Source organism: Felis catus, chromosome D3 (assembly GCF_018350175.1).
Source record: "Felis catus isolate Fca126 chromosome D3, F.catus_Fca126_mat1.0, whole genome shotgun sequence".
NCBI classification, from domain to species: Eukaryota; Metazoa; Chordata; class Mammalia; order Carnivora; family Felidae; genus Felis; species Felis catus.
Genome location: NC_058379.1, coordinates 54,007,429 through 54,035,123, shown reverse-complemented (window position 1 = coordinate 54,035,123; position 27,695 = coordinate 54,007,429). Strand labels below are relative to the sequence as shown.

The 27,695-nt window shown below is 40.4% G+C and overlaps 2 protein-coding genes across 4 annotated transcripts in view; one reads left to right on the top strand and one right to left on the bottom strand.

The window, feature by feature from the left end:
• Positions 1 to 284: 284 nt before the first annotated feature.
• On the bottom strand, positions 285 to 6,208 carry LOC123381341 (predicted GPI-anchored protein 58). Its single transcript, XM_045042032.1, has 2 exons — positions 5,242 to 6,208; positions 285 to 1,447 (listed from the first exon to the last, which is right to left on the bottom strand). The coding sequence occupies exon 1, from the start codon at positions 6,062 to 6,064 to the stop codon at positions 5,405 to 5,407; it is 660 nt and encodes a 219-aa protein (XP_044897967.1). The 5' UTR covers positions 6,065 to 6,208; the 3' UTR covers positions 285 to 1,447; positions 5,242 to 5,404.
• GAREM1 (GRB2 associated regulator of MAPK1 subtype 1) overlaps positions 6,190 to 27,695 on the top strand; it is a 204,962-nt gene continuing 183,456 nt past the window's right edge. For 2 of the 3 annotated variants that reach the window (XM_023241861.2, XM_023241860.2), the window contains exon 1: positions 6,190 to 6,403. In XM_023241861.2, the coding sequence (XP_023097629.2) occupies positions 6,283 to 6,403 (121 nt within the window). In that variant the 5' untranslated portion in view covers positions 6,190 to 6,282. Of the gene's footprint in view, positions 6,404 to 8,381; positions 8,501 to 27,695 lie in introns of all 3 variants that reach the window. The other variant, XM_023241862.2, reaches the window with a different exon arrangement.

Below are 27,695 nucleotides of genomic sequence, written 5' to 3'. Positions count from 1 at the left end.
TGATAAAGTAAATTTCCTAATATGTTTTTGAATCCTTCCTAAAAATACCCATATAGGATACGCTTTTTTTAAAATGTTTTATTTATACTTTGAGAGAGAGAAAGAGAGAGTAGTGGGTGAGGGGCAGAGAGAGGTGGACAGAGGATCTGAAGCGGGCTCTGCACTGACAGGCTGACAGCAGCAAGCCCAATGTGGGGTTCAAACTCATGAACTACAAGATCATGACCTGAGCCAAAGTTGGACGCTCAACCAACTGAGCCACCCAGGGGCCCCAGATATGTTTATGGGATTTCATTTATCCATTTTCTCAATAAGATAGATAGATAAAAGAAAGACCAATTTATCTGTTTATATCTATCATCTCTCTCTCTCTATCTATCCAACATCTATTGAGAGATCGTGCCTTCTATATGCCAGGTGCTAGGGATGCAAAGATAATAAAGCAAGCACCTCTGAGGGTAAAATCCTAGTAAGGGAGACCACAAATTAACAAACAATAAGCTCACAATACACTAACAGTTTTAGTAAATGATAGTCTAGAGGTACATTCCCAGTTCAGTGGCAAAAGTGCAGATCTTGATTTCAAAGAAATTTCAAAGAAATTTAAATTTCAAAGAAATTTAAATTTTCAGATGAATGAAAAAAATTCGGATCCAAACTGATAGGAAATGGTGTTGTTTTCTGGACTTGATAAATAATAATTGTTTATAATTCAGAGATGGAGTGACCTATGAAATAATCTAGAGCCAGAGGACGACTCATGACTCAGCTTGTTATTCAACCTGACAAACATTAATTGAGCACTTTCCATGGGCCAGGCATGGTGACAGGAGCTGGAGAAACAGAGGTGACTAAAATACACTTTCAGTGGCCACAGTTAATTGCTGTCTAGCAGGGAAAGCACACATAACAACAGATAATAAATCACAGTGTAATTAACACAGTTAAAAAGGGGGTATTGCCAGGTACAATGGGAATACAGGAGAAGAAGTGGTCAGCATTTTGCAGGAGGAGACACAGCATTTCACGAAATACAAGCATGATATTCTCTTCTTATCCACAGAGGCTATTTCCATGATCCCCAGGGGATGTCTGAAACTGTGGACAGCGCTGAACCCTAGCTCTACTATTTTTTTTTCCTGTATGTACACACCTATGATAAAGTTTAGTTTATAAATTAGGCACAGTAAGAGATTAGCAATAATAACAATAAAATAGAACAAGTATAACAATGTACTGTAATAAGTTATGTAAATGTGGTCTCTCTGTTTCAGAATATCTTATTGTACTGTACTCACGCTTCTTCTTGTGATGACAGGAGACGATAAAATGGCCGCATGAGATGAAGTGAGGTGAGAGAGGCAGGAACTGTGACAGGCTACTTGTGACCTCTGACCTTTGGTCAGAAGAAGGATCATCTGCTTCTGGACTGCAGTTAACCAGGTTACTGAAACCATAGAAAGCAAAACCGCAGATGAAGGGAGAACTACTGTAGTTGGAGATGGAATAGGAGTTCCATGGAAGAGAAAGAGAGAAAGGGGTACCACACTGACAGAACGACTTCTTCATGGCTGTATATTAGCATGGTACCTTTGGGCAATTACAGAAAGATACTGCTACTAGATTCCAGGCTGTCGGAAGGTAGTTAACCAAAATGAGGCTGGGGAGGCAGACTCAGTCACATAAGGGAGGGACTTTTTTAAAATTAAAGTTTATTTATTTATTTTGAGAAAGACAAGACAGCGTGAAGAGGGGAGGGGCAGAGAGTGGAGAGAAAATCCCAAGCAGGCTCCGTGTTGTCAGTGAGACCCCAATGTGGGGCTCGAACCCACAAACCATGAGGTCATGACCTGAGCCAAAATCAAGAATCGGACTCTTAACCGAATGAGCCACCCAGGCACCCCGGGAAGAACATTTTATACCATGCAGAAGGCTTTACATTATATTCCACAGACAGTGAGAATACATATACCATACAAGGTTTTAGTCAGGGAGTAACTTTTAAGTCAACTCTGGCAATGGCGTGGAAATTAATTGAAAGGGAAAAGAGTTTTGAGACCTAGAAACCACTGGGGCTGTGAACTTTGATATCACAATTGACTGCTAGCATATTATGTGCCCCAGGACACGCTGATATGAGGAAAACCAACATGCAATATTTTTATTTTTCAAAGCTGATAATGCAGGGAATTAACAAGTTATGTGTGTATAAATAGTAGTTTCACAGTTCGGAAGCTGTGAAGCATCCCTCATATGAGTTCTACAGTATCATGTGCCTGATTCACCCTTGGCTTTATCAACATCATTAGATCAGAATATGAAGAGTCATCAAGGTCACTGCGTGGATCTGCTGTGCAGCAGGGCTGGCTCATGGTGGAGACTCTAGATTTGGGGGGTGAGGTCTCACAGCTGGGAGCAACCACCTGGGTTTCCCATTTGAGGAATGTTCCTCTTCTTGCTAATATAAACTGTTATTCCCAAATCTAATCATTACCTCACAGCTCCATTTGTCGCCTCATCTTTTCTCTAAAATTTGCCCCATTCAAAGTCAATACTTCTTTTAATAATATCAGTGGATGCTTCCATAGCACTTCCATGTGTCAGGCACTATTCTAAATTCTCAACAGATATTAAATGGTTAAATTCTCATATCAGCCCTATGAAACAATGACTATTATTATCGTCTTACCTTACTCAAGTTCTATAACAGAATACCACAGATTGGGTGGCTTGTGAGCAACAGACATTTATTGCTCGGAGTTCTGAGGCTGGGAAGTCCAAGATCAATGTGCTCTAAGATTCCATGTCTAAAGAGAGCCACTTATTGGGGCGCCTGGGTGGTTCAGTAGGTTAAGCGGCCGGCTTCAGCTCAGGTCATGATCTCACAGCTCCAAGGCTCGTGAATTCGAGCCCCAGGTCAGGCTCTGTGCTGACAGCTTAGAGCCTGGAGCCTGCTTCAGATTCGGTGTCTCCCTCTCTCTCTCTCTCTCTCTCTCTCTCTGCCCCTCCCCTGCTTACACTCTCTCTCTCTCTTTCTAAAAAATAAATAAACATTAAAAAAATTTTTTTAAGAGGGCCACGTACTGGTTCATAGCCCTAATCTCCTCCCAAAGGCCTGCCTCCAAACACCATCACTTGGGGGATTAGGTTTTAACATAAGACTTTTGGAGGGACACTAACATTCAGCCTATAGCAATTATCCTCATTTTTCAGAGGAGGAAAGAGTAAGTTGCCCAAGATCCTACATAGAAATAGAGGCACTAATCATATCCATGCCATCAGGCTCTGGAGTTGGTATTTTTAGTCATGATAATGTGTTGCCTCCCATAAATCTCAGTTTTATAAAGTACCCAGTAGGACACAAGGGACATGGACTTTTGCTTTACAGAAAACTTCCTGGGTACTCCCTTTTTTAAAAAACTACAAAACCCTGTAAGTTTTGCTCCTGCATCCAATTGTTATGCCTTTATATACACGGTTTGCGTTGGTCCAACAATCTTAAGAAACATATTTCCTCACAAAGTACAGTTCAGCCAGACTGAAAGACTACCTTTCTTAGCTGACCTTCCTCACAGCTTAACCAGAACTCTCTCCATATCACAAATAAGATCTTTCTGTAAGTATTCTTTAGGACATGAGACTTACATAAGAATCTGTGGCTCGTTAAAGTGTCTTCCCTTTAATACTTAAGATTAAAATGCAACCTTTTCTGCTAGGTCAGCAATAAGAGCAAATCTAATGTAAGTCCTTTATTGATTTAAAAAAAAAAGTTGACTGCATTAATCTTTTGACTTTTTATCTTGTCTCTAGTTCTTAAGTCACCAACCCTTGCATGAGAGGGAACTACAGTAATGCTATTCCCTGAAGCTTTTAAAGAGGATATCATAACAGCAGAAAATGATTTTTAAAAACTCATTCTATCATATGAGGTTTAAGGATCTACTTACTGGGTGAAGGACCCCAACCCTGCCCATTATTAAGTGTTTCCTATGTCATTTTCGGAGTTTGAACTTTATTTCCAAAAATAATTATTTAGATCATGATGAGCACTGGGTGATGTTTGAAACTGTTGAATCACTGTATTGTACACCTGAAACTAATATAACACTGTATGTTAACCAACTGGAATTAAAATTAAACCCCCCCAAAATATACTGTATTTTAAAAAATAATTTAGATAGAAAAAATAGCTGGCACTTAGCTCCTTCTTTTTTTCTTCTTCTTTTTAAAAAATCATTACTAAGTAAACTCTATGCCCAAGGTGGGGCTGGAACTAATGACACAGAGATCAAGAGTCACATGCTCTACCAACTGAGCCAGCCAGGCGCCCCTAGCTCCTTAGGGTTTTAAAAAATTCTTCTTTGTATGAGCAAAATCGTGTAACTTTAATGGACCTGTGATTCTGGGTAATATAATATATTAAAATAGTTCCCACTTTTCTCCAAGACTTAAAAAAAAAAAAATGATGTGCATGACACAAAGGTCAAAACTCGCAGCAAAAAATTTTTGTGAAAAGTATTGCCAATGTTTCAAAGTGAGAGGACAAAGGAGGTGTGGTTTTCTGAAAACCTGGGGGTTTTCTTCAGTTGCTAACAGAGTGGTTTATTCATTGACACAGACCTAAGTCGGCCCACTGAGAGGCGGCAGGATGTTTTCAAGACCTCTTGGGTGGGCGACGCAGAAGCAGCTCGGTCTGTTTTATCATGCACCGAACATGGAATATGTGTTGGAAAACAGAGTTGATATGCAAGCCTTCCACCTGACAACCACTCACCTCTCCTGGTGTAAAACTATGCTAAAAAAAGGATTAGCACATAAAAGTCAGGATAGGCTTAAGTAAACAGGAATTGAACAGCCACCTCTACTTTCTGAGCTATGTCCCGCACCGCGCAGGCCATGCTCAATACTGGGGGAAACAGGACGATTTATCCTGGGAAGTAAACTGTGTGTCTGAATCCTAGCACTGCCATCTGCAAGCTGTGTAATCTTGCCAAACTACCTAATGTCTAGGTACAAGTGTCTAGAAAACTGGAATTATCCCAACCTTAAAGATCGAAGGGAATTGACTGAGAAAAGCATGTGAAAACAGCTGGCCGCAGAAGGCCCCGTAACCTCGTTTGCTCTTTCCCTTGGCGTGTTTATGGGGGTCAGTGGCCTCGTACTCCCACGGTCTCCATACAACGAAGGTACTGAACCCAATGGGCACCTTCCCTTCTGTGGGCACTGATCATTCATAATCACCTTTCTCCATCTGGGTGCTTCGGCCTTTTCCAGGCTGCCTAGCAAAGTCTAGACTGGTAGGATTAACTTCCAGCTCCGTTTACAGAGTTGTGAGGTTGGGGGAGAATGGCTCGGCCTCTTGCTCCGCGCCTGCCTTTCCCCGCCTGGTCTGTCTGTGGCACTCTCAAGAGGTGAGCACCAAAGAGGTCTCTTCTGTGGCCTTAGCAACTCCGGTGGCAGAGTGAGGAGCAGCAGGGGACCGTGCCCGACGCCACGACTGAGAGAAAGATTCCCGAGCTTGCTCCGCTCCTGCTGGGCTCCGGGAAGGGCCCTGGGCTGCGAAGGAGTCCGGGCGCGCCGTGGCGCCCGGCGAGGCTGCAGGGCGCCGGAGCGGTCGGACGGGGGAGCGAGAGCTAAAGCTTGCAGAGCGCGCCGAGCCGCAGGCGTCGGCGGCCGCGGCCGAGAGGCTGACGCCCAGCCGAGCCCGCCGGGCCGCGGGAGGCGGAGGCCGAGCGGGAGGCGGAGCGGGCTGCGCCGGGGAGGCGGAGGCGGAGGCGGCGTCTCCCCGAGCTGCGCAGGCGTTGCTCGCACCTTGTTGGTCAGTGCTGGGAGCGCTGCTATGGCGTTTCTCAGACCCGCGGCTCCTCCTCACACGCTCGAGGCGGAGGGAAGGAGGGGTAAGAGGAGGAGGAGGCGAGCGGGCGGCCGTCGCAGCTGCAGACCCGGGGCCAGAGAAGGAGGCGGAGCGGGAGCCGCCGCAGCCACCCCGGCCGCCGCCGCCCGCAGCCCCGGGGCTGCTGCGAGTCCTCTCCCGGCTTGAGGGCACGCGGGGCGTCCCGGCCATGCCGCGTAGCGACAGCTGAGCCGGGCGCGGGCCCCCTCCCTCCCGGCCGCCTCAGCCGCCGTGCCCCCGAGCTGCCCGCGGCCGGAGTGCCCGGCGCCTCCTGCGCGCCCTAGACCGCGAGCGCGAGCAGCGGCCGCCGCCGAGGCGCGGGTGGTGCCGGCGGCGGCGGCGGCGGCGGCGGCGGCGGCGGGAGCGCGGGGCAGGAGGAGGCGGGGAAGATGGACCCGGCGCCCTCGCTGGGCTGCAGCCTCAAGGATGTGAAGTGGAGCTCGGTGGCCGTTCCGCTCGACCTGCTGGTCAGCACTTACCGGCTGCCCCAGATCGCGCGGCTGGACAGCGGTGAGTCTCGGCCCGGCCGCCGGCACAGGGCAGACCGGCGCGGACCGCAGTCTCTGCACGGGTGTGCGCGCGTGTGCTGGGGAGGGTGGGACCGGGTGGGGAGTGGGCTGCCCGCCCACCCCCACCCCCACCCCCGGCGCTGGAGTTGGCCCGAGCGGCTGCCGCAGCCCTGGCGCGTTGCTCTCAGCTACCCCCAGCAACAGCTAGAGATGGGAAAATCAGAGCCCTTGCAGTGTAATTAAAAAGGACACCTTAAAAAAAAAAAAAAATCAACATTGGGGAAACCTCTGCAGATTGTAATTTTGGAGGCGAGCTGTCCCTCCCCACCCTCCTGCAGGCATTACTCAACCTGGGAAACCCTGAAGAGTTATCTTAGGCAACTTTCTTACAAAATCATTGTGCTTTGGGTGGCATCTTTATTTTGGATGCTCTCCTTCCTTCCTCCACCCCCCACCCCCCTCCCACCCCCACAAGAAGCAGCAGATTTAAGAGGAAAAGCTCCTGGGTGACCAACGAAAGGGATCACATTTCTCAGAGACCTTTTATTACAGCTTGTCTGTTTTGTTTAACCGAACTGAAAGTAATTTGGGGCTGAGTGTAGAAAATGTTTTTAGCAGAAGTGATGGTATGCTTAAGGTTAATTATTAGCTTAGCACATTTCCAGCCTGGCAAAAAAAATTAAGTGACCAAAACCTATATTGATTTGGAACCTGAGCACAGAATTAAGAAATGCTTGTATTTTCTGAAACTGACCACCAGAAACCAGCCAAACATCCCCCAGCTGTTTGTTCTGCAGTGTGACCTATGCAAACAAGTGCAGAGTGTCAAGCAAGTAGACCCCTGTCAGTTTGAATTGTACCATGTAAGGTGTCCATTCAGGTGTGTTTTGTTTTGTATTTTCACTGTAACTTCAGTTGATTTGGGCTTCATGTGATTTCGGACTGTTCACAGAAACATGCTTGCTCTGCTGTAGGACTGCGGGAAGCCCTTGGGCCCAGGCTGGCAGGCAAGCAGATAGAGCTGTGGTCACACAGGCCAAGTCAGAAGAGCATTGAGCAGAAAGATGTCATTTCAAGTCACAAGGGTTCGGGTTACTCCAGAAAGGGAGTAACAAGAGTGGGTAACGTGAGATGTGTAAATGTCCAAAGGCATTTTTATTCTGTTTCTTAATCTGTGGGGTTAGATTAGACATTTGAAGTACTGATGGGAGAAATCAATGCAGGAAAGTTCATGAATCCTGGAAAACAAGCATGGCATGCTTTCTATCCTTGTTTGGTTGGTCTTGGTAGTGGTGAGAATAAACTAGGAGTTTTCAAACTAGTAATGAAGTGCAGATGAACTCAGGAAGGACAGGTGGTATGTTGAGGCATTCCTGTTTACAGTGGGGGTGGGAAAGTGGTGCTTTAACTATATAACTATATATCTGCAGGTCTGAATTTGTATGTGTGGGTATGTGTGTATTCACAGTTTCATTTCCTCTTCCACTGTGCAAAAATGTATATATTGGAAGGTTAGGAGTCCTCACCTTTTCCGACCTTCTCTCATCACTGCACACTCTGCCAAAACCCTTAGCTAGGCAGAGAGCATTGATGCATGTGGTATAAAAGTCACCCAAAAGCTTCATTAAACTGAAAGTTTAAAGAGGCTGAATGTCAGTTGCAGACCTAACTTTTAGCTTTATTATCTGCTGTCCTATCCCTGTCATTCATAAGAAGGATCTGAATCAGCACTGTACTCATCCCACACTTCTTTTTAAAATTAGGACGTGGGTAGCAAGTCTTAACACTGTGCCCTTTCAAGCTGTGGAATGGATTTTGATCACTGTAATTCCAATTCTTTATTGTGAATTTTCGCTTATTACCACTTGAGAATCACAATGACTCACACAAATTTGGAATCCCAGCCAAATACTGCTTTATACCTTGGTTTTTTCACTTAACAATCCCATCTTATTAAAATTTTTTTTTGTTTTCAATAGCTGCATAATATTCCGAGCGGATGGCTATACCCAACAGTCTAGTCCCCAATGGTGGACATGAGCTGCTGTTACAAATTGTGATATCATGAATACCCTTACCCATAAATCTGTTTGTTCAGGTTAGTATATATTCCTGCCTTTCTGAATAAGTATATGTGAATCCTTTTTTGAGTTTGATACACATGAGAATTGGGGGAGCACCACTCTCCCCACAGCCTTACAGTGTTAAATATCCTCAAAAAAATGAATATGATGAGGGGAAAGTGTTAGCTTACCAATTAAATTTGGATAGTCTTTCAAAGAGTCGATCATTGACTCCATGCTTATTTTTAACCATGTTCCACAGCAGCACCCAGAACATATTAAGGATATGCCGCCATATTTATAAAAGCTGTATGTGAAATCTCCAGTTTTGTGCAGTCCTCATTCTGTGTCTGTCCTTTTGCCACTTTTAGTACTGCAGGTATGTTTTACACACACACACACACACACACACACACACACACACACACACACCCTATACTTAGCCATGAAAAGTAGTCATTTTCCAAATCACTGATTTTAAAAGAGACCAGAAAGAAACTGAAAAACATGCCACTAGTTGACCTTATGCCAAGAGAGAACTATTGGCTAATTTGAAGCAGTCATTAAAGAACATTAAATGTCTAATTTTATAACTGTTGGTTATTGAATGCCTACTACGTGCTGTACATTTCTCATTGCTTGATGCATTGTCTCAAATACTCAGCACCCCATTTTAAGGACTTTGGGAACCTGAGATTCAGAGAAATTGAGTGACATACCTGGTAAATGTGTGGAGTGGGATTTTCAGCCAACTTTCTGACTCTAAAGAAAGACCTTTTATCTCAAACTTTACCTCCTCATACTAAATGGGAGTAGGTTTAGAGTAGGTCTAATGTCTACTCTAAATAGCCCCACTGTCTCTCTGAGAGTTTGAGGACCGGAAAGTCAATATTTTTCAAACAGTGTAGACACCGAATTAAGTGCTGGCCTCATCCATCATATTTAGACTACTTTCTGCTTCCCAGAGGAGTGGCTGAAAAGACGAAAGGAGCAGTGGGGAAGAAGAGAGTATGAAATCAGAAAAAGAAGGAAAAACGTGGTGTTTGAGGTTAGGGCTTATGTATTTAGATGTGCCTGTTGAAATCACTCCTCAGTACATTTGCTATACTTAAAATATTAACTCCACAGTAAAGAACTCTCCAGTTCTTTGCATTATGCATGTTACTTATGAAATGCCAGTCAGATACACACAGTCAACATTGCATCCCCAGGGGTGAAATTTGTCATCATATGATAAGAGAAATACAGAATAATGAGCCTTCATGGTATTGCCTCATGAATTTTTCTGAAAACACAAAGAAAAGTACTCAAAAGTAGTGATTCTTCTTAAGGGGGTGAGATACATGCTCAACAGGCAAAGGCTAGCTAACCCCAGTCAGCAGCAATACAACTGAGATCAGATATTTAACCTGGTCATCAATCTTGGAAACTGTTGGCTGTAGAACCAGGTTCAACACATGTGTTTTTGACCTAGAAGAGGGTGGAGCAAATGCTAATCTCCAACCCATCCTAACTCAAAACTTGGTAGGGAAATTCAACATTCTCTGTCTCTTCAATTATTTCACCTTGGAAAGGCTCCAGTGGTTAGTCTAGAACAGTGTTCTTCCAACTTTTTTGTTCCTGTAGCTCCTGAACGATTCTGTAGAAGTTTGTACCCTCAGCATATTTTTAGGCTGATTGCTGAAACTTTTCATCTTAAGTGTAAACAGTTGCAAAGGATGTCATCTTTCAGTATATTATAAATCTTGACCTTTTAAATTGTTACGTCATTAAAAAAAAAACAAAAACTCTAGTAGGTCTATAAGTGATTCCCAGTATCCTTCATTTTTTAAAATGCATGAATAAGTTCTTAAACAGTTAAAATTTTTATACCTTTTTCTCCTTAAATTTATATTCCCATTTTCTTCTGCTGCAGAATTCTATCCTAATGTAATGTATTTTTATGTTTGAAAGTGTCTTATGGATCACTCTGTCATTATTTCTGTTATAAAATATATATATATATATATAAATTGAAACCCAGTGTTTTACATTTCTTTTGACCTTAAGCCTTTTCATATTTGAATATTTCTGGTTGCTTGAAACAAAGAATTGGAAATTCCCTGAGTTAGAAAAGGCATTGCTACCCAAATGCTAAAGACTCAATCCTTTACATGCAGTAGGGTTTTTATTTATTGCTTTGTTAGTTGCCCTGAGGTCTTTACACCCTGGGGTAATGCAGTTAAGAAAGATCTAAAGATGCATTGTTTCTGTAAAGTGGGTGAAGGGTCTTTGGGAAGGGGAGGTGGTGGAGGACAGCTTCTATTCATCCTGGGTTGGACGTCTCTCTGTGATGCCAGGCAAGTCAATTTTTAGACCAGAGAATATTGGGAAGTTGTGGCTCTGGAAATTGATTCCCTGACAGCTGTGATGGGAAGTATTGGCTTTGCATCAAACGTGTACCCCTGTTCGAAGAATGATTGCCTAGATCACTGAAAGATGAGTTTATGGTCCTGTTGACTGAAAGGAAGAGGAAGACTGAGCCTGCATGGAATGACAGGGAGAGAGAAAAAGATAGTAGGAGTTGGAGGCAGCTGCAGTTGATAGATCAACAGCAACTTCTCCTTTCCAGATGTGCAGAGGAATCAGAGCTGATGCTAATCCCCAGGTGTGTTGGCACTGTGGGAACTTGGTCCTGGCTTTGTGCTGAAGTGCTTCTCTAACTACCATTTAAGTGCCTGTAAGGCTGAAGGAGCAGAAACATGGACACTGAACTCAGGGAGGCTCCATGTGGCTCTTTGCAGATATCAAAGGTGTTTCTAGATCTGTGTTTTATTTTTGAAATTAAGTTCTCAAAACCTCCATGATTGATGTTTTATATATATATATTTTCTAAATTAATTTTGTGTGAATCTTGTTCCAGAAGATGTGCTTATCTGTGGTTTCATTTTCCCTGACATTCTATATTGTAAGAGGCATACATATGCATACATGCGTACATATGCATGCCCCAGGTAGGAGAGACAGTAGTTTAAAGGATGCTAGATTTGGGTCTTAGAAACCTCTGTTCAGTTATAGGAGCTGCCATTTCATAGTTATGTGATCTTGGTCGAGTCTAACCCCTTTGATTTGTAGTTTTCTCGTGCAGAAAAAATATATATTATACTGGTCCATGTTATCTCATAGTTTTTGGTTAGTTTGTTCAATCAATATTTATTAAGTCCCTGCTGTGTAGGAAGCCCTGTTACAAATATGGGGACAATAACATTGAATAAAACAGACACCTCTGTGTTCATGCAACCTGCATTCTTGTGTATCTGCTTACTGTGATAATTAAACGCATAATATATGTGAAATACATGTGTATTGCAAAAGAGTGCACATAGATAAGATTGGAGTAATGGAGGTGCAGACCATTTGAGAGAGAAGCTTCAGAGTGTATCATTTAGGCAACTGAAGTCCACCAAATAGTATTTTATTATTTTTGTAAAGCTAAAGATACTGAGGGAAGGGTGACTTTAGCCTATTTCCCTCAGAGTATTTGAGATCTAGTAATCCACAGGTTATAAAAAGGTGATGTAAGGTTTTTATCAGAGAGAAAGTGTTGTGAACTAACCCAAGATTGGATTTGGGAAAGAACAGGAAGTTAGGAAAGAAGCTTTTAACTTAATCCAGAATCACATGCAAGTCTGACCAAATGCTACCAACCCACTTGAATCTCTTTCTAGTAGATATTCATCACTGCTTTTACTGGGTTGATGATGATTTTCTGAGCACTTATAGTTATATAACTGTTAGGAAAACCATGCCTTGTGTAATGTTCTGCACCAAATGGGTGATGAAGGAAGTCCCTTGAGTATTCTTTTATATACCATATTATTTTACTTTCCTCTAGTTATCACCTCTAATTGGCCATGCCTACAAATTATGGAAGAGTAGGAAAGGACCTTTTAGAAGACCATGGACAGTGATAAGCACTTAGACCCACAAGACAAGATTTGGATATCGCTCTTTTGGTGTTCTTGTTTTTCAAGTAAGATGGCCGTTTTGGAAGTCTTAAGACATTTGGTCATCTGTAAAAGGAAAACTGGTTTGACCATTTGATCAACCATATCATAGTTTAAAGAGCATTCGACTCTCTTTTGCTCATTTGGCTGCCTTATTGAAGCGGCAAGTCCTTGTAGGCCAGCTTGTAAACTCGTTTATTTTTGTTTGAGATTCCTGAGGTATCTGTCTTTTTACTCACTGAGCTGCAGTTCTAAGAAGACTCATAAACTTCCTCTGGTCTTCAGCAGGATTATCAATCTTAAGAACACCAGCTATGCTATGCAACTTGAAAAATAACTTTTATTGCTGGTTTATGTATCATTTTGTTATATTTAACAAAATAGAAAATACTAAAGTATTTTAAATCTTATGAAATTTAAGCCTTTTAGAAGACATTTCCACATGATGACGCTCCCCCACATCTCAGCCCCTACCCCTACTCCTAGTGGCACAAAAATGTTTACTTGAATTAACCTTTACTTGTTAAAGGTATCTTTACTTTACTTTACTTAAAGATACCTTTACTTGTTAAAGGTATCTAACAATTATTTTTGCTATTTGCCAGCTCCTAGCACAATGTCTGACATAGAAGAGATATCCCATAAGCAGTTAATAAATGAATGAGCAAATCTCAGTATTAAACATTTTCAGGTCCAACACATCTGTATTATTAAAGCATCTGCGACCTCTATAAGTTTGAAGTAGAATTTCACTTTTGTTTCAGTTGAGCTAGACATGTGCGTAAACACATAACTTGAAACTAAGATGGTAGGTCCTAAAATTAGCAGTAGGGAAAATAAAGACTTAGTTGACCATCATGATGAAATAATGATTCTTAGGATCATTAGTTGTTAATATTTTATTTTATTTTTTAATTATTTAATGTTTTTCATTTATTTTTTGAGAGAGAGAGAAAGAGAGCATGAGCAGGGGAAGGGCAGAGAGAGAGGGGAACTGCGGATCCAAAGTGAGCTCTGTGCTAACAGCAGCAAGGCCAATATGGGGCTTGAACTCAAACCAGAAGATCATGACCTTAGCTGAAGTTTAATGCCACCCAGGTGCCCCAGTTATTAATGTTTTAACTAAATTATTTCTAGAAATTTCAACTCAATTTTAGATTCTTTGGCTTCTTGCTAGTTCTTTTGTTCTGGAATTCAGATGCCTCCTCTACATATTAACATGTAGCTGTCATTGAATTTCTAATCTTATATGGACTAGAATACCATAAATCTTTGGAATCGGTCAACTCTTATGCTATAATAAAGAATAGGACTGATTGGATAGTCAGCTAACCATTTAACTATTCAATGTTTCATGTTCCCAGGGTACCAGGGATTTTACTTCTAAGCAAAGTAAGCCACTTGGTTTAAATAGTGTTATGAAACTACAACTGCTAATTTGGTACAGTTGTCATCTTCCTAGAATAGCCCCAAGATTGACTTGAAACCTTAGTGTCTTAATCCCAGACAGTGAGTTTCCTTTTATGCCCTTGTAGGGATACTGCATGGTGGTAGAAGAAGGAAAAAACAATGTTCCCAAGCCTTTTTCCAGTGTTGTGGATGAATTACTTTATAATTAAAGGGCAAGTCATTTTAATTGATTCTGCTAATTCTTAAGCCTAGTTTGAAGTATTTAAATACCAGTTGGGCTTTGATGACTTAATGGTTGTTTAATAAATACCAAGTTATTGAATTTAAAGTACAATGTGAAGTCTTATGAAGATATTTGTTATTTAGGTTAATATTTAACATCTTCAGTAAGTTATTACGATTAGGCCAGTTACAGTGTAGAAGGGAATATGAACAGTGCTGAAGGATGTTTCCCTGTAAAGATTTAAAATAAGTTATGTTCTGTTTTTCTCCACTCAGTAGAGGAAAACTTCCTTGCTCAGACATTTTTTAAATATGAGTTTTCTGTATACCAGACTTTAAGGTGTTAGAAGTGAGAATAGGCTCTTGACAATTAGTTCACATTGACAGTGTTTTCCTCTTGGCAAGGAACTAGATTCAAATATCTAAAAGTAACTGAAAAAAGGTAAGTGTTTACTTTTCTATTTTTAAATATTCTGTTAACCTTGTAGGTAGTTAGGAAGCACTCGCTGGTTATAACATTCTGTCATCCATTCAGAAAAAGGTTAATGAAATGCCTGAGGAAGCCCACGTGGGTAACTTAAGGATATCCATCTGTGAAGGTGTTCTATTCATGACTGACACCCTGAATTGCCTCACTCTTCCTTTAGCAGCAATGTATGAGCAAAGGATGGTTGAAATTGAAGAACTAACATCCATTCCATTGTCATTCCTGGTCCTCGGGAAGCTTGGGCTTCAAGGTCTTCACTTTTAGTCTGTTTCAGGTTAATGTTTGAAATAATGCAAGATCCATTTTACCTTGAACCACTGACCCACAAAATCAATCAAGCACCAGACCCAAGTTAAGAACAGTTTAATTAATCTCTAAATAGAGCTCTAGAAGATTCAGAATACCTACTTAAAAATAAGTAAATAACATGAGGCTTTATACAGATACTCTTCTGTTTGGGTTTTTTTTTTTTCTTGTTTTCATGTTTATTTTGGTCCCATTTTTTGGGAGACAGGAGAGCAACTGAGAATACATAGGATCAGAAGAAATTTTCACAAGCTCCTCATGGCCAGGTATATCAGTTAAGGTTAACTTTAGTTGTGTATAATAGGACCAAAAAAAAAAAAATAGTGATTTATACAATATGGAGATTTCATTCATTTCGTATAAAAGGAGTCTAAAGGTATATACTCCAGGATAGATATGGCAGATCCAGAGTCGGGGACCCAGGCTCCTCATGTCTTTGTGCTCTGTCATCCTTAGGAGGTGGTTTTCACTTCATGGCACTTAATGGCTGCTGGAGCTCTAGCTATCATGCCTGCATCTTATACAGCAGGAAAGGTAAAAGGGCTTGGATTCAAACCGGAAGATCATGATCTTAGCTGAAGTCTAATTGCCTTACCACCACTCCTAACACAGCACTTCACTTTCCATCTCATTGGTGAGGACTTACACACTCTTCTGTAGACAGGAAAGTAAGGAACTGGGCACAGTACCCGTGGGTTCTTACTACCGGAGAGCGGAGCATTGGATGGTAGAAGCTGTTTAGCAGTCTCTGCCACTCAGATTTGTGCTTTGATGCTTTTGCTTCACTTTTTTTTTTCCTTCACAAAACTTAACCGTGCGTTCAGCCCTAATTTCTTGACACCTTCTTGTTCAGGTTTTTCTTTAGCTTAAATAGTATGAACCTCTTGCTCCAACTTTTCTCTTTTCATCCTTGAGCATGAGCTAAAACCTTAAAGCAGTTCTATTTAAGGGCCCTCTATTATATGTGAAAGTACTTTATAAGTAAGCCATGAAAAGTTATGTATTTGTGGGAAATTATTATTATAAGACACTTCTCACTTTCTTTTTTGGCATGCATACTTTTCAGATTTTCTTTCTGATCTGATACACACGATGGGAATAATTGTCCAGTTGTTTAAAGGTGCTTTTTCCCCCTGCTTTATTTTTTTTGACAGAGAGGCTTGGTAGTTGTGTTTTAAAAAGATATTTACTGTTTTTCTGCAGATATCATTATTATTGAGAATTTGGAAAACATAGACCAAAAAAATGACAAAAATGAGTATCAGCTTTAATTCCAGAAGTTATATAACTTGTTATATAACCATTATTAACCTTTTCCTATTATGCAGGCATGGCATGTAAATGGAGACTGTATCTAAAAGTGGGACCAAGCCATATAAAAAACTTTCTTTTTAAATTTTTTAATGTTTATTTATATTTGAGAGAGAGAGAGACAGTGTGAGCGGGGGAGGGGCAGAGAGAGAGGGAGACACAATCTGAAACAGGCTTCAGGCTCTGAGCTGTCAGCACAGAGTCCGACATGGGACTCGAACCCACAAACCGAGAGATCATGACTTTAGCCGAAGTCAGACACCTAACTGACTGAGCCACCCAGGCGCCACCCCCCCTTTTTAAAATTTTTTTGATGTTTATTTATATTTGAGAGAGAGAGAGAGAAAACTATGTTTTTGATTTTACATGAGATCATGAGCATTTTCGTTCATTATTAATATTTGCAAATAAAATTGTTCTAAGTGGGAATCTATTGTTACCAATAAACCACTATTTACTTGACCATTTTTTAGTTGTTAAACATTTGGTTGTTTTGAGTCTCATATTTTTGAGGCTATCTTTGTAACTGAATTGGTCAGTTTTTAACATTTAGTTATTTGGGGTTCCTGGAAGTGGGATTATTATTCAGAATTTATTATTTTTAGATTGTTGATATGTGTTGCTAAATTGTATCTAGGAAAGTTTGTACATTAGTAGTGACTGAGTGAGCCAATTATTTTGTACATCACTGAAATCGTAGTTATTTCTTAGTCTTTGCCAATTTAGATCATTTAAGAATTGGCACTTTTTCTAATTTGTATTTCTTTGATTATTAGAATAGCATCAATAATTTTATCATATTTCTTTTGTGAGTTTTATGAGTTCTTCCATTTTTTGGTAGAGTTTTTCAAAGCTGTAATAAAAAATAAAATGCTAGTATTTTTTCCCTTGGTTTTCTGCAGTGTTTATAAGTAATCTCCAGGTTTCATGTGGGGTTTAATCACTTTTTAAAACTTTCCTTCTATTTTTCCTCAGTTGATGTTCATAAAGAGGTATTCCCTCTATTCCTGAAATTGGATAATTATGATTGCTTTTATTTATCAACCTGGATATTGGTTTTAAGTGTTATGTTCATTGTTGCCTTGTGGCCAGTCCTCTGAAAGAAGGAATCCTCTTCCATTGCATAAAATAAAATAATCTCGTGAAAGTCTTGGTAAATCCATGCTGTGTATTCACAACTGTGTTTGAATTCAAGTCATGGAGAGGTTCCCACAGCTACTTCATTGTTGAAAATTCCTGTGCTTTGCATGAAATTGAGCTGACAAATAAGGTTCGTCACTATTTGGTTTTCAGGGTTAAGAATAAGTTGACAAGTTTATAAAAATATTTCATTCTTTTTACAGGTAATCCATAATGAGCCCTGAAGTGCTACATTTGGGCAGTTTGAGAGCCTTTTGAAGCTTAGAACCCAAGTGCTGATGTGAGAGAATAAATACTAGAAATTCACAGACAACTTCCAGATAGGGAGAGAAGCAAACATGATGGCTTGGATGTCATTTCATTTCTTCTGTTGAGCATCTGTGTAAATGTCAACTTCATTATAATGTCTAAGAGAAAGGGAACCATACACACACACACACACACACACACACACACACACACACTCTCTCACACTGAAGTATTACTGAGCAATAAAAAAGAATGAAACCTTGCCATTTGCAAAATGTGGATGGAAGTAGAGTGTACTATGCTAAGCGAAATAAGTCAGAGAAAGGCACATACCATATGATTTCATGCGTATGTGGAATTTGAGAAACACAACCAATGAACATAGGGGAAGGGAAACAAAAATAAGATAAAAACAGGGAGGGAGACAAACCATAAGAGACTCTTAAATACAGAGAACAAATTGAGGGCTCTGGAGGGGTATTGGGTGGGGGGATGGGCTAAATGGGTAATGGGCATTAAGGAGGGCAGTTGTTGGAATGAGCACTGGGTGTTATATGTAAGTGATGAATCACTAAATTGTATTTATGAAATCATTATTACACTATATGTTAACTAATTTGGATTTAATTTAAAATATTGTTTTAAAAAAAGAAGGGAACCACAGATAAGAGGGAAAGTCCAGTTTAATTCTCTGTGTATACGCAGTGATTGATGGGGAATAATATACATATATCCCTTTACTAACTAGGCACAGAGAACTCTCTGAATAGTTCTATCAGTGGGTTGAGGTGACGGTTGCTAAAAGTGAAGTACCAGATGACTTTGAGATTCTTTTCTACTGTCAAAGAAGAAGCCTCAAATTAACTTTACAGTAGATCAGGTAGTTTTTGAATTGTTCTCACCCCTCCCCACAGTCTTCTCTCTCTCTCTCTCTCTCTCTCTCTCTCTCTCTCTCTCTCTCTCTTTTTCTTGACTCAGTTGGGAAGAGATCAATGAGTAGACTGTATGCAGTTGAATACTGTGCAGTAGATACTATAAGAGTTTTATGCTAATAAGTAGAGACCAGGGAGAAGAGGAGGGAAATATATGAACTAAGTCTAACCTATCTAAATTTAAATTGTCACAGTGAAACAAAACTTTATTGCCCTTGATTTTGAACTTAATACATTCATTACAAAGAATTTGAATACATAACAATATTTAAAAACTAAAGATAATTTGAGGTCCCTCCACCCTGAGATAACCACCGTCAGCATTTGGTGACTGTCCTTTTCATGTATCCTCTGTTCACACATAGACACACATTACAATTTTACGTAAGCGCGCATTTTAGGTTTGTTTGGTTTTTTTTGCCTTCACATCAACCCCTGTTCCTCCAATCCAACCCTGCCCTACTCACATAATACAGTTTATATCCTTTCTATTTTCTCCATACTCACATAATCCCACATCAACATTATATACACATACAAAGGCACATACTGAAACAGAAATCTATCATTGCTGTATAAAAATGGGATTACATTATACATGTCTTTTGGCCTTTTGCTTATATCACTCATGAGAATTTTTCTGAATCATGGGATGTAAAACAAATTCATTCCTTTTTCACAGCTGCACAATATTCTACAGTGTGGAAATACTCCTATTGATTGGTGTTCAATTTGTTTCTAATTATTGGCCTCTGAATTTCACTAGACCCCCATATATATAAGTCATTAATTTGCTCATTGTTTCTATAGAAGCCCATGATTTCTATCTTTTACTTCTTCCCCAAAATAACTTTGATACCACTATCTTACTGATTCTCTTAACCTCACATGCAAAGATCAAAATTAACTCTTTATAGAAAACATATAGGGGGGACACCTGGGTGGCTCAGTTGGTTCAGTGCCCAACTCTTGATTTCATCACAGGTCATGATCTCACAGTTGTGAGATCCAGCCCCTCACTGGGCTCTATGCTGACAGCACGGAGCCTGCTTGGGATTCTCTCCTTCTCTCTCTGCCCCTCTCTCTCTCTTTCTCTTTCAGAATAAATAAACATTAAAAATATATATATGTGGGAAAGGGGGTCTTTCATCCCAGTATCACAATTCACAGAACTAGAAATGATATAATAGATGTTGCCAAATTGCTATCCAAAAAGTCCGTAACAATTCTCGTTTCCATCATTGATAAGAATACCATTTCTCCAAATCCATGTCAACATTAGCTATTATAGAGTTTTTAAAAAATATTTGCAAACCTAACAGATACAAAATGAGATCTTGTTGCTATGTTATTTTACATTTCCCTGTTAGTGATTTTGTGCCCTTTTTATATGATTACCGCTTAGAATGCTCTTCTGCAAATTGAAATCATACTTTTTTGCTGTTTTTTCTTTTGTTGGCTCATTCTTGCCAATTTCTAGATGCTGTTTGTATATTATGTAAGTTTTCCTTATATATATATATATATATATATATGTTACATATATTATGTAAGTTTTCCTTACTTATATTTATCTATTGACTTTGTTTATATTCTATTTATCCATTCAGAGTTTTTAATTTTTATATGCACAGACATGTCTCTTTCTTGTGTTTTCATTCTTGGCTAAGAAAGATCTTCCTGACCTCGAGAATGTGTATGTAGTTTCTTAGATATCCTAGGAAGATTTCAAAATTTTTTAGTTAAGTCTTTAATCTGTCTGGAATTAATTTTTGCATATGATGTAAGATTTTTATTTTCTTCTAGCCTGTTGTTGTGCCAGCCCATTTACTCAAAAGTATGCTTAACTACTGAATTGAACTATCTTTGTCAAATTCATTTTGCTCTTTAAAAGTAGAAAAATCCATTTCAACCGCACCTGTCTTTCAGGGAATGCATTGGGCTGTGATCTAAGAATACTTACAGTTGATGAAATCTGAAAACAATCCTTTATTTTTTAAAGAAGAGAAGTTGTGGCTAGGGCCACCCCAATCTTGACTTACTCTTCTTTTCCAAAGGCTGTGGGAGGCCTGAAATTTGTTTTTCTAAAGAAAATTTTAATTCATTTTAAAGCCAGCACTACTCTGGTGAGTCTGGGAAATGATAGTAACTTGTTAAATGCCTTCTGGAATATAGTCCAGATGCTTTGGCAATAAGTTTTCTCCAGGGAAGAATTTGTTTTAAAATGATACTTTACTAAGCTGCTGTTCGTGTGTGTGTGTGAGAGAGAGAGAGAGAGAGAGAGAGAGAGAGAGAGAGAGAGGCAGAGAATGTGCCTTACAGAATTCAAGAAGCATTTGCAAATTGTGCTCAACTTTAGACTACTTAGTTAATTGAAAGTATATTTCTTCCATTATTTTTTGGATGAAGGGCACACTTTTCACCATTCTTTTTTTTTTAATTTTTAAGATTTTATTTTTAATTATATCTATATCCAGCATGGGGCTTGAACCCACAACTCCAAGATCAAGATTTGCACACTCCACCAACTCAGCCAGCCAGGTGCCCCTTTCACATACCATTCTTAATGTACATGTGTGTGTGTTGCTTAAGAATTTCATAATGACCTGTGTCTGTTTATTTTTAAAGACAAAGTGGGGTGCCTGGGTGGCAAAGTCGGTTAAGCATCTGATTTTGGCTCAGGTCATCATCTCACAGTTCGTGAGTTCGAGCCTCACGTTGGGCTCTGTGCTGACAGCTCAGAGCCTGGAGCCTGCTTTGGATTCTGTGACTCCCTCTCTCTGCCCTCCCCTGCTTGCATTCTGTCTCTCTCTCTCAAAAATAAATAAAACATTAAAAAAAAATTTAAAGACTTAAATTTCTCTTACAACGTCCTTACCTCCCACAAAATCTTTGATGGCATTGCCTTCCCGATTCCTCTTAATATCACATGCAAGGATTAACGTTTAATCTTTTTGGGGAAAACAGGGCAACATGGAACCTGTGTATCTCAGTGTCAAAACCCAGACTGCATAATAAAGGAAAAATAAGTCGTGTGAGAAAAGAACTCTTAACAGATTATTCTGTGAAGCCTTTTCTCCTGCATGATCTCTGAGTAAAACTATAACAAAATCGCAGTCGTGAACTCCTTGAGGAACTTTATTAGGTTGGAGCTGGGTATGTGTAGAAGTTTTATCACTTCTCTTTTTTAGATATGTCGTTCTAAGCCATCAGATACCAGGCTGTCCTGGCTTCTCTTCCCATTGCACATTTCACAGGGTCTAGCAGCATCTGGCACAGGGCGTTTGGGATACTCCAGTTTATTTCTAAAGTATTTGCAAGCCCTGCCCCACTACACACACAGGTGCATGCCCTATGTCCTTCACCTTCCAACCATTTAGCAAGTTCTGGGCAAGGGAAGAATAATTCCAGCAGCCATTCCATCCTGCTTCAGCTCAAGGATTTTAGAGTTCTTCCCCAATTTCTGACTTCTCAAGTTATCTCCAGCTTAGAAGAGACTATGTCTTATTTTAGAACTTCTTGAATTATATTTACATACATTAACCTCGTGGAAAGAAGGTGAAAAATATTCTGAGTCTGGGTGAAGCCAACTCAGCATTAAAATTTGGCTGGAAGAACACTGAGATTTGGTGATAACTACTTAATCAAAAGCTGTTTAATTTGTCCTGATGTGTTGGGTGGATGTATTTGAAAATGGAAATGGACATATTTCACTAATTCTGAAGTGTGCATTTTAATAGCCCTGAAATTGGGATGCATCTTGTAATTAATGGCATGTCGTAGTTTAATCAGCCATGTTTATTCTTTCTTGATTCTTGTGAAGTAATGACTGTATTACGAGTCATGGCATCCTAAATTACGTGAACTGTGTTAGTTCCATGCAGTATATTTGAGTCAGAGGATTTAAAGGGCAAAGCACACATGTGAAACAAGGACTTTTTAGTGGATGTTCCAATACAATGTGGGACATAATCTAAACTGAAAATCAAAGAACGTTCTCTGAGCTGTCATCCATCTCTAATGAGAAAATATCAGGGTTACATTTAATAACAGATAAGGCAAAGTTCTCTGTTCTATACAACTATATAATTTTCCTTCATAGTACATTTTTCAACTTTAAAGAATAACTTGATTTATGTATCTCCCACCATCCTCCATGAGGGCAAGCACTGTCTTTCATGTTTATCATTGTGTTCCCAGCACCCAGCAGTTTCCAAATGGTCACCTTGGCAACATGTAAGTGTTCAGTAGAGCCTGATTTAAGGACCGTTCTTTGGCACAATCTTGAATACACAGATATACACACACAGATATCCACAGTGTAGTGGGTTGAATGGTGGCTTTCCAAAAAGATGTGTCTGTGTCTAAATAGCTGTGACTTACTCATTGCCTTAGTTGGAAAAGGAGTCTTTGCAGATGTAATTAAGATTAGAGTGTTAAGATGAGATCATCCTGGATTGCCTGAGTGGGCTCTAAATCCAATGACAAGTGTCTTTCCAAGAGGAGAAAGGCAGAGACTGGAGTGATAACAGCCACAAACTAAGGTTTGCCTGAGCTCACAAGAAGCTGGAAGAGGCAGGGAACAGAATCTCCCCGAGGGCCCTTCAAGGAAGTGCAGCCCTGCCTACAGCTTGATTTTGGATTTCAGACTTCCAGAACTGTGAGAGTATAAATTTCTGTTGTTTTAAGCCACTCGGTTTGTGGGAATTTGTTATGGCAGCCATAGGAAACTACCACATGTATATAAATACACACGTACGTGGAAGGACACACATATGAACACACGCACAAGTTTTGCTAGCCTGTAATTTTTTAAAATGACAGATCTTTTAAAATTAGAAGTTATAAATATATAATCTTTTCTAGATTTTCAAAATAATAGAGTTTACCCTAGGACCCATCAATAGGCTGATGCATAAGGTGGGATTATGGAATGTGGTTTTCATAATGGTGTTCGTTTAATAGCTATGGACCCCATGCTTGTTGTCTTACGAGCATAGTACTAAGTGGTGGGAACACAAAGGTGAATAAATGTAGTTCTGATACTTCAGAGGCCTGCTGAGAGCATATTTATTGACAGTTCTTCGACTTAGCAGATTGTCTATTCTTAGACAACTATTAACACGTAATAAGCATAGAAATGCTTCATTCTAAAGGTCAGCTTAATAGTGCCAAGAGCTCTTGAGGAAAGTTTCACAGAAAATGTTAATTGACCAGGGAATTAGTCCCTGAAGAACGAGTAGAGTTTTGGTGGGTTCGGAAGAGGGGGAGTGTTCTTTCTAACAGAGGTTAGGAACGTCCTGAGTAGGGGCCGCGCTGATGGAGGGTGATAGGAGTTGAGGCCCCAAAGGCAAGTTGGAAGCAGATTTTGAAGAGCTGTAACATGTTGAAGTTTGACCTTTATCTTGTGGCTAAACTGGTGGCTCTTAGCCTTTTGCCCCGCTTCCAGGACACAGATAGCAGAGGGTGTTAGGACAGAATACAGGCATAGCTTGGAGATACTGCAGGTTTGGTTCCAGACCACTGCAATAAAGAGAATATTGCCATAAATGAAGTCAGATGAATATTCTGGTTTCCCAGTGTGTATAAAAGTTCTATTTATACTGTGCTATAGTCTGTTCAGTGTACAATAGCATCATGTCTAAACAAACAATGTACATACCTTGATCAAAAAGTGCTTTATTGGGGCACCTGGGTGGCTCAGTCGGTTAAGCGTCCGACGTCGGCTCAGGTCATCATCTCCTGGTTTGTGAGTTTGAGCCCCGCCTTGGGCTCTGTGCTGACTGCTCATGGCCTAGAGCCTGCTTCAGTTTCTGTGTCTCCTCTCTCTGCCCCTTCCCTGCTCATGCTCTGCCTCTCTTTCTCTCTCAAAAATAAATATTTTTTAAGTGCTTTATTGCTAAAAAACGCTGACCATCACCTGAGCTTTCAGTGAGTCATAATCACACCATAATAAATATAGTAATGAAAACGTTTGAAATATTGTGAAAATTACAAAAATGTGACACAGAGACACGAAGTGAGCATATGCTGTTGGAAAAATGGTGCCAGTAGATATGCTCCATGCAGAGTTGCCCCAATTTTACTAAATGGTAGTATTGAGCAACATATTCTACAACCAGCTCTGTCACCATATCTCGATTGGAAGATCAGTGTTAGGCAAGTGACTCATCTTTGTTCCCAGAGTACCAAGCACAGTGCCTGTTTACAAAAGTGTTCCTCAAGTGCTTGTTAATAGTAACAGTGGGAAAATGTCGAAGGGCTTTAAATATGGGAAGTGCCCCATATTTCATTTCTAGAAGGATCGTTGTGTCATTTTGGAAGACGATTTAGAACAGGAGAAGTTTAGAGTTGTAGAATGACAATATTTGGAAGCTATAGGGTTATAATCAAGCAGAAAGATGGCCTTTAGCCAAAACTAGTTAAGTGGGAATAAAGAGGAAGGGGTGAGTTGGAAATATTTCAAAAGTAAGATTTCCAGGAGTTATGTTTGCATATGGGATATGAGGAAGAGGGAAACGTTCAGTAGTCCTCAGTTTACTGGCTTGGCTGCTGATGCTCTCATCAGAGATCAGAACAGCAGGTTGCAGGTGGGTGCACTAGTCCTGGTGGGACAGGTTAGGCTGAGGTAAGAACGCTGCGAGGGCAGTAGTTTAAAATGCAAAGGCTTATTTCTTCCATGTGTTACACATTTATGACAAGTTGGGGGTGGGGCTCTGCTCTGTGTCCTCATCCTCACTGGAGGACCCAGCCTAGAAACTCTTGTTTGTGTTTCTATACCTGTTGAGACAGGAGAGAGAAGAGAACATGGCAGCTCGTGTGTTGACCTCTTAAAGCTTCTGCCCAGAAGCGACGTACCTCATGTCCCTCTCACATTCCATCGTTAGTGGCAAGTCTCATGGCCACACCTAACTTTCGAGAGGGTAGAGATGTGTAGTCTGTCCCTATACCGGAAATGTGACTCCAGTAATCATTGTGGTAGGAGGTGTGGAAAGTCAGCATGCTAATTTGTGGGAATGTTAAACTTGAGGTATGTATTTCAGGGAGATTCAGTTCAGAAGGAATTGGAAATCTGGGCTTGCATCTTGACGGAGTTCAGGGCTAGAGAAGTAGTAGTGGAATATTTCAACGTAAAGGTCATAGAACAAGCCACAGGAGTGAATGACATTGATCAGGAAGGAATGGAAGCTGAGCCGATGATGGTAAAGATCAAGGTTAATAAGCTTGTGGTTATGAATATTGCAACCCTAAGCGGTATTTTTTTTAGCAGTTTGTTACAACTTTTAAATAATTTTAAGTAACTGTTGGCATAGGAGTTGAATTAATCACTTAAACAGAATTTAGCGTTTTCAGACTTCAAAATCGCTGACTTGCACTTAGTAATTTAAAAGGTGCCTTTAGATTTTGCAGTAGGATTTCAGCCAATTTCCTGACCCAGCAGGGAGGAAAAAGTATTACAAAGGATAGCTATTGTAGTTTGATCTGAAGACCAGTTACAAGTTGATTGATACTAAGATCGCTGAGTACTCAGAAAATTAGAATCCTTGTAAAATTTCTAACTGGTTGCGGTGCCTCAGACTGAAAGATACGGGCTTAACTTTGCTGTAATGATACTCTTTTTATAGTTCCAGTTACTGGCAAAGGAGGTAGTTAAATAGCACTTTTCCCCATTGCCCAGTGTGTCTAGAGACATGCTTTTTCTGTTCTCCATTCTCTTAAAAGGTTCCCGTGCTTTTCCCTGCCCGGCCTCCACAGGGGTCTACACCTGAATCGCTCCCTCTTTAAACTTTTCATGTAGACGTATGTGATTACCCAAAATAAACTTCCCTCCTTTCAAAATTATGTACCTCTCAGGAAGATGAAAAATCAAACTTGGTTTAATGCATATCACCATTATCTCTTTGAAGGAAATTTTGCAGAATGACAATAGTAGTGATGGTAAAGTGGTAATTCTGGTTTTCACACTTGAGGTGAACAAGTATTCATAGAGCTTCCTACTTTGTGATAGCATTAAACTATGAAGGATTAAAAGAAAAGGAAGCTATAGCTTTCACCTTCTTGACCCAGACCCATAAAACTATTAAAAGTAACTGTTCTGGGGGCCCTTGGGTGGCTCAGTTGGTTAAGCGTCTGACTTTGGCTCGGGTCATGATCTCACGGTTTGTGAGTTCGAGCCCCGCAATTAGGCTCTGTGCTGACAGCTTGGAGCCTGCTTCGGATTCTGTGTCTCCCTCTCTCTCTGCCCCTCCCCTGCTCTTGCTCTCTCTCTGCCTCTCAAAAATAAATAAATGTTTTAAAAAAATTTTTTTAAAAAGGTAACTGTTCTGTATTCCCCAAATAAGCAAAGCCATTGATTGGTGTTTACTCCTGGATGATGATTATAATTAGCATTTATTGAGGACTAATTATGGTGCTAGTTATTGTACAACACATTATATACATTATCTCATTTAATTTTTGCAAATACTCTGGCATAAGTTCCCTACAGGGAACAGAGGCTGAGAGAATGGGAATAATTAGCTCAAGCTGGAAAGTGAAGCCAGCAGCCAGTTCTAACTTTTAACGGTTCCTCTAGCCTGCCTGTCCCTATTCTCAGACCAACAGGAGTCTTTTCCCACTCATATTGCACATTACAGAATGAGAAACCCTTTTGTCAGCATCTTTATTAAAATTGAACCACTGGGGCACCTGGGTGGCTCAGTCAGTTAAGCGTCCGACCTCGGCTCGGGTTGTGATCTCGCGGCTCGTGAGTTCAAGCCCCATTTTGGACTCTTTGCTGTCAGCATAGAACCCACTTAGAATTCTCTGTCCCCGCCTTTTGTCTGCCCATGCCTGCTCGCACATGTGCATGCTCTTTCTTTCTCAAAAATAAATAAAACATTACAAAAATAAATAAATAAAGAATCACTAATAGGCAAGGTACCAAGGATAGGCCTGATCGCATTAATTGAAGTAAAGAGAGCCACAGGGGCCCCACAGAACTGTTAATAGAAGAGGAGAACTAAACCAGACACTAGGAATTCCAGAGGTAGGTTTTCTACTTTAAATGTTGGTCATCTTCCTCTCCCATCTTCCCCAATGAGAAATACTTGGGAGTGGCAGGCGCCTGGGTGGCTCAGACAGTTGTGTCCGACTTCGGCTCAGGTCATGATCTCTCAGTTCGTGGGTTTGAGCCCAGCGTTGGGCT